The sequence below is a fragment of the Bombus bifarius genome, unplaced genomic scaffold (genome assembly GCF_011952205.1).
Source record: "Bombus bifarius isolate JDL3187 unplaced genomic scaffold, Bbif_JDL3187 scf7180000010271, whole genome shotgun sequence".
Lineage (NCBI taxonomy): Eukaryota > Metazoa > Arthropoda > Insecta > Hymenoptera > Apidae > Bombus > Bombus bifarius.
In genome coordinates this window covers 1,828,988-1,836,770 of record NW_022885586.1, presented here as the reverse complement: position 1 = coordinate 1,836,770, position 7,783 = coordinate 1,828,988, and the positions used below count along the sequence as shown (strand labels likewise).

The 7,783-nt window shown below is 38.7% G+C and overlaps 1 protein-coding gene across 1 annotated transcript; it reads left to right on the top strand.

The window, feature by feature from the left end:
- Nucleotides 1–611: 611 nt before the first annotated feature.
- On the top strand, nt 612–4,437 carry LOC117216621 (protein kintoun). The gene is made up of 5 exons (XM_033463487.1): nt 612–1,288; nt 1,374–2,028; nt 2,314–2,861; nt 2,933–3,360; nt 3,440–4,437. Exons 1-5 carry the CDS (start codon nt 764–766, stop codon nt 3,714–3,716), a joined length of 2,433 nt encoding a protein of 810 aa, XP_033319378.1. The 5' UTR covers nt 612–763; the 3' UTR covers nt 3,717–4,437.
- The last annotated feature ends 3,346 nt before the right edge of the window (nt 4,438–7,783 follow it).

Genomic DNA, 7,783 nt, shown 5'->3' with positions numbered 1-7,783 from the left:
ATGCATTTTGATATCCTTATGGGCATAACGAAGCAACTGCGAGCTAAATAAAAATTCGTTTCATCCGCTAAGTATTATAGAAAGTACTTTACATTCGCTATATTATACATTTTTGGTTCTTATATGCACTAAACTTTTGTACCTTTCAATTCTCGGGAAGTGCAAAATAACAAATCATTTCCATACGACATTTAGAATATAGGTCTATTCCTGTTCAACTAGGTTGGATCCTTCGTTTCTGTTACAAATTTTGTAGTGCATCCATCGACATACATATTCATAAAGCGGGATAGCAAAAACGGTGAAAGGCAGCGCAACTCTTTCATGCTAAATGATGATTCTACTTCTTTGCTATTCGATGCTTCTATCGACCTTCGTAACGCCGTTAATGTTTGTTCGATACGCCGGCATTTGCTTAAGCAGCAAAAGAGGATGTTCGACTGAAAATTGGAAACGTTGAAATTAAACAGATTCATACGATATTCCAACGTGATACTGTCTCTCCCAGTGAAAAAAGGTAAAGTGTCTTGTCAGAGGTCAGAAAAAAGGTTTTGATTTAACGGTAAATATAAAAAGGACAGAGATACATAGCGCTAAAGTAGAGAATACTAGAAAAAAGTGGCGCGAGCGCCATTAGACGTTTCGAAGTTCCGTGTTTGACCGCTATTCAACCGGCCGGCGTAGTGGCGCAACCGTCCACGTGGTACAGCGGTTCGCGATCATTCTACTGCGACTTTATTTGTAAACACTATTGGGCTGAAAGATGGACGCTTACGACATACATAGGAAAAATTGGGAGGATTTAGACGTGACCAAAGAAGAGCTGAAAAATTTGACCGAGTGCTTGAAAAAGGAGGAGTTCCGCAAGATGTTGATCGAATACGTGGAAGAGGTGACTGATCCGAAAAATATGGAGGTCTATCAAAAAGAAATTACGTTGTTAGAGAAGAAACGGGGCGTCGACGTTACATTCGTCGCCCCACAGCCTAGTTACGTCATAAAAACCAGCATAAACGGAGACAAAAAATGTTTTCTAAATATTTGCACGAGCGAACTTACAGATCCGCCGAGCAGTCAACCTTCCTTCGAACAAGGTCATCATGGACAACAATGGTCTATTCCTTACTTGTTAACACCACCTCGTGATGACCTTGACAAAAAAAATGTACGTTGCAAAGTCTTCGATGTGATATTTCATCCTGATACCATTTTCCTATCGACGAAACACGCAGAACTTCGCAAAATCGTTAACAGCACGGCTATAGACGGTGTCGAAAATAATTTTAATGTAAGTACCACTATTTTCTTCATCATTTTTCAGATCATTATACAAAGTTACTTATCTGTTCATTTGTCCTTATCAAATTGGATAGGAAAAATTGATAAGATACAAAGGGATATGTCATCCAACTGTGATCAGAAAACCATCCAAGAGTCAGCCTGAAGAGGAATTGGACATAGAACCAGAAATCTATCAGAAGCTAATGGCCAGTTACGACAAGAGCAGACAACCAAGACCCAAGCGTATGGAGAAAGTGCCAAAGCGGTCACCTTCTACCAAATATTATAACAAGAAAGCAAATAAAAGTACAGACACAGATAACAAATTTACGACACCAAAATTTTCTATAAAACACCAATCCGACGTAGAGCTGGAAGATTTTAGCACGAACAGAAATGCAAAAATGAATGCTACGGTACCTAAGAGATTAATCATCACTATAGATCTACCCCTACTAAAAACTGCCACCGATGCTTCTCTAGATGTACAAGAACGTTATCTCAGCATAAAGAGCATAAAACCTGCAAAATATTTATTGGAGCTTCCTCTACCTTATCGTGTGGATGCAGACAGGGGTAATGCTAAGTTTGATGCAAAACACAAGAAGCTTGTTGTTACGCTACCAGTTATACAACCAGTGGTATCGGTATCTAATACCAAAGAGGACAGTGGAGTAAATAGTGATCCTTGTAACCTTGGTAATACTGTGCCGCTACTACTAGAAGATTCCATGGAAGATTCTTCTAGTCAGAGTCATGAGAGTAACCGTACACCAAAATTAGTTGAAGAATGTGAAACAGTGCTTGAGTCATGAGATTCTTCTAGTCAGAGTCATGAGAGTAACCGTACACCAAAATTAGTTGAAGAATGTGAAACAGTGCTTGCAACTACAAAAACGGAATATGAGAGCGAAAATGTAGAAGATTCTCCTAGTCAGAGTCATGAGAGTAACTGTACACCAAAATTAGTTGAAGAATGTGAAACAGTGCTTGCAACTACAAAAACGGAATATGAGAGCAAAAATGTAGAAGATTCTCCTAGTCAGAGTCATGAGAGTAACTGTACACCAAAATTAGTTGAAGAATGTGAAACAGTGCTTGCAACTACAAAAACGGAATATGAGAGCGAAAACGTAGAAGATTCTAGTGATACGACATTACGGACTAGCAAAAAAAATATAAGCACATTTTTAGATCCTAGCATTAAGTATTCACTGCCAACATTTATTTGTAATTTATGTAAGAATCAATTAACGATTACTGTGAATCTAAAAAATGTCAATCCAGATTCTATTCGCTATAGAATTTTACAAAATAATTTAGGGATACACGCTTTACTAACATCTGTAGGTACAGGATTTTTTCCACAGCACTATTCGTTATGTTTAAAAATAACCGAGAATTCTGTAAATCCCGATTCGGTCACGGTCGAACCATGGGATAACAATGTTGTATTTACTATTATGTTAAAAGATATGGAAAATTTAGAACAGTACTACGTTGGTATAGACGAAGAGTTCATGGAACAGAAACATTTTTCTAAAGTTGCGTGTTTCGAGAATCAACTAGAAAAATTAACGGTAAGTATTTTAAATATCTATAAAAATTGAAGCGAAAGATTATCTTGTACTCATCGACTCGTGCTTTACAGACTAAAGACGATGACGAGGCGAATCAAGGAATCGAGGTACAAACAGAGGATGGTGGCTTCGTTATAAATATTAGCCCAAACCATTTAGATACGGACGATGAAGCTGAACGACACAGTACAACATCGATGGAAGAACGACCAAATCTTTGTCATACTGTAACAAAGACTAGATCTGTTTCAGAGAGCAGCGGAGATGAGTTGATAAGTAATAATATAACAGGTACATTCCCAAAAAGTATATTAAGATCGCAAGGCAATCATAATCTTTCGCGTTCAGTATCCGAATCGAGTGCCGATGAAATTGGAACGGCTGCATCGTCTATAGATTGTCATTACGATTCGATACCGGATCTAAATTCTGAATTAGATTGTTCCAGCTTAAAAAAGACAGTACGATTCAACGACGTAGTATCGCGACAACTATTCAGGTACTATCACAATGGCGATTGTATCGATACTTTCTTTTTTAATAATCATATATATCGATCAACTTGTTTAATTTTTTAGATCGAATTCCAGCATTCTTGGTCAACGTAAAAAGAACCAACGTAAATTACGAAATAAAAGGCGTGCCTATGAACGTAAAATGAGCGAAAGCGAAATTTCCGAAACGGAGGACCGTGATAAGTACAAAGGAAATCAAAAAAATACAGAAGTCTCTGAGACTGTAACGAGTATCAAAGAAGAAACGAATGAAATTCGTTCGAACAACTCGGATAACACTGCCAAGGACGAGGTTAAAGCGCAATTCAAGAACGACTTGATATTCGACCTTGATATGTAGATTTTGTTAGTTCACCAACGGAGGCGTTTTATAATGTGTATGTGATAATCTTTTTAAAGCGAATTTGAAAACTTTGAAAGCTTTTAAAGCGAATTAAGATGGTTTATTGACCGTCTTCGAGGAATTAGATAAAAATATGGAATCTACTTAGAATTATGTGATAATTTGGTGAAATTGTATATTCGTACTAATGTAGAAGGTTCTCAAAGAAACAATCCTAGATAGAATTTTTTCGTTCGATAGTTCAAAAACATCGACCTTACTCTATATAATATTTTATCTTCTATATTTATAAAATATAATGTGAAAATAAGAATCTTTTAAATGTTTCTCGCGCGATCTATTTTGAATTTTAACTATTTCGTATAGAAGAAGTAGAAGGATCATGTTTTTTAAAATTTTTTGGGAGGAAATCTATTTTATAAAATGGAATGGAACGTAACGAGTACACCTTTGCAACAATCACGATATAATCTACGTCACGATTACAACATGTAACTCCATTGTCGGAGTAAATAATGCACTTGCTTTCTTAGTGAAGCGTTTGCCATATCAGCATGCACGTAACACAATACTAGCATATTCTACTCAACAGAGAAATGGGAATAAAACTTCACGATACGATCGACTTTAATTCATCGTTTCTATGAAATTTGATTCCAAAATTCTCAGACCGTACTATCATTATGAGAAACGTTTACAATATATTTTAAACAAATAACTAGTTGATTTTATTCACCCTATTTATATACCAAGTTATTTCCAACAGTGAATTTTCAAATTTTAATGAAACATCCGATGATTTTCTGTGTTTGAGAATCCTTGCCTCGTTGCTAGGCATTGTTTGTCGCGGCAGAACCGTTTCTATTCGAAACAGTACAAGTTCGCTTATCGTCGACAAGCAGTGGCCGTAAGGTGCGAAACAACGTTACATCGTAGTAGTAAAATGCGACAGAAAAGTGGGACAACCAACACGGTGGAGGAAGTTGGCCCGCGGTAGGAGCTGCGGATGTGAGGTTGCTCGCAGTTGAAGCCCATCGATCCCGCTACCTGCGGGGGTGTAAGGTCGTTACACTCGCGTCTACCTATGTGCGAGCTACATCGCATAGTTCCTCGTATTATTCCTATTGATGCCCCGCCACGGGAGCGAGACAGCGACGACCCTCACGAATGCAACGTTCTAATTTCGCGGCACAGCCCCCTCTGCGACCACTACCACAGAACCATCGTGGTTCGCGACGACGGAGACGGGGTCGCGGCCTAATTCGCAAACACTCTAAGAGACGACCTAGAAGGACAAGGGCCTCTCGTCAAACACTACGAAGGTACTACCCTCTCTTGGGAATGAGAGCTAAAGAGTAGAACACATATCGCAAATCTGTCGACATCTCCAAGATTTTTTTATCTTCTCTCCGTTTCATCTTAGCATCGATAGCATACGTTATGATATAATTAAAAGGATTCGGTTACGAAAATATTGTAGGTACGATCTGCAACGAATGAAATAAAAATTAACCATTATCGCGGAGGATCGTTCTGTTTCGCGTTTCCTCGGTCAGCTCGATTTCAAATTGATTTAAGTTTGATAAAACTCACGCGATCAAATCGTGTAATAAATTTCGTGATTGAACCTGCTGACGAGATAAAGGTGGTAGGCCTGACTAGCACCAGGTCGATAAGTCGTCCACCTCTAGAGAGAGTCAGAGGTTGGCGTAGGTACACGAGGGTACACGTACCCCATGTACCGTAGTTACTGTAGACACGACATCGGCAATGCGGCAGCCGTTACGTCGTTATACCGTCCGGCCATCGCACCTGGCACCACTGGAAAACACAGACCAGGCCGACCGGTATCTAAAAGAGAATTACAGATGTTAAACGTCAGCGAGTTATTTGCCACGGCGGAGATTTTAGCAACCTCGTTCACCGGTAGAGATATTCGCACACCAGGATCACGTGGAACCAAAGAACTTATTGATAGATATTTATAACATAATTCCCCAGCGTGGGTGGTAGAATCACAATCGAATTCAATATAATAGTACCGGAGCTATCGGCTTCAAAGACTTATTAAAAATTTCTAATGTCTCAGACGTTTAAGTAATAGGAAATTTCTGTCTGCAACGATCGCGTTGTTTGTACAAAGATGTAATAACTCCTTTGAGCTTTCAAGAGGTCGGCTAACCTCGGAATAACTTCCCTGCGACCCAAAAGCGCATCCAGAAAGCTGCCATACATTCCGTGCTTAAACTAAAATAAACGTTTTGAGCATGTACTTTTATTATAGCGTATACATTTATATAATATACATTTATTCTGAGCACAATTCTTCGCGCAAGTCTTTTCTCGCTGCGAGAAAACTACGGTGCAGGAATATGTCAGTTTCTCGTTCAAAGGTAAAAGAAAAGTAAGGGTTGAATAGAACGGGAGGTAAGACGACGGAAAATGGACTCGTTAATTTTACCATCGTTCATGGTGAAATTGTTCGTACGACTTTTTGTTGTTTCGAACATTCCTTGGGGAAGCAAGGAAGATCCTTCAGTAAACCGGGAGGGAAAAGAATGGTAAGTATCCTTAGAACCTCCTTGCCTCTTTTTTATCTCAATCCGTCTCCTTTTCTCCATCCCTCCCTACGGAGTCAGGTATTCGAAGTAGTGGAGTATCGATTATATGGACCCTGCTTCGTGACCACGCGCCGTCTATACGCCGTGCTGCCCGGATAACCCACTGACACTGACAATTTTCGTGCTACACAGGCATTTTTTTATAGATTATTTTTTCTTCAGCCTATCAATATCGCGTTTTTTGCTACACATTATTCGGCGTTACGTTCCCATCTTATATAAGCAGAAAACATTCATTCGCTTGTATCGTGAGTTGATATTTCTTTCGACATGGTGAACAATTGTAAATTCGTGTTTGAAATTCCACGTTCGTATCCGTTGTAGCGTGTACGATAGAAAAATAAATATATTTTCCACTTCGTGAAAGATTTTAGTCTCGCGCACCTTATAGAGACCTTCTGGCTAAGGGAACCCTACTTGGATTATTATAGAAAATGTATCGAACACCATTGTGGCAGACGAAGTGGGGTTCTATAAAGTAGGTGAAATCCACTTAAGAAGAAAGCTGAGAAAAAAATTCGAGAAGAGATCGAAATAGATTTTCGCGAAAGTATCGAAGGAATTGACGTATTGAAATTTTTTCTATGAAATGGGGGATTACCAACTGATTGCAAGCTGATATGTTACCTCCAAGCGCTACTCTCGCAAGTGCATTGACGTCGCTGCTGAATTCGTGCCTGAAAATAGGCCGACATGTCGGATTTGCCTTTTACGTACATCACGTTTGAAGAAACTCTTTTTCGTTCGAGCAAAGAATATTTAACTTGCAAAGATGACAAACGAACGGGAAAATTTTATTACAGAAGCTTGACAAAATGTATACGTACAAATAACGGAAATTAATATAAAAATGAAAATGATACGAGGACGATACTCTAATAAGACACCATTGATTCTTCATTGGTCTGAATCTCGTGACTCCTGCCGCGTCTGCTATGTCACATACCGGTTCTACTGTCCATGTTTCGCTAAACCCATAGACTATAGAATTAAACAGTCGAAGGGGATTTTCTTTTTACAACGATCTATATCAGAGACGCCTACAGATTGCATGCTCTGTTCACGATGGACTAACACGCAAATACAGTCATCGACCCTCTTCGGTGCGGCCATATTATACAATACTACGAAACTGACCTAAGTTAACGTTTCATTCAATATATACTCATACGTACAATCACCACAAATACATATATCGTGTTGAGGGAAAAGTCGATGAAACGGTGCATGAAATCACAACGATGGTAATTTTCTGAGTTCCCGATCTATGATCGCGTTTCATTTATTACGGTACTTTCTACTCGCATATATTCCGTGGAAACAGGTTGATTGGAAAAGAAATAACTTTGATCTAAATAAACACGGATATATAATATAGTGGCGGCATAAATAGGTACAATAATAAGTACAAGTTCTTCTGATAATTTAACTGAAATTATTTAT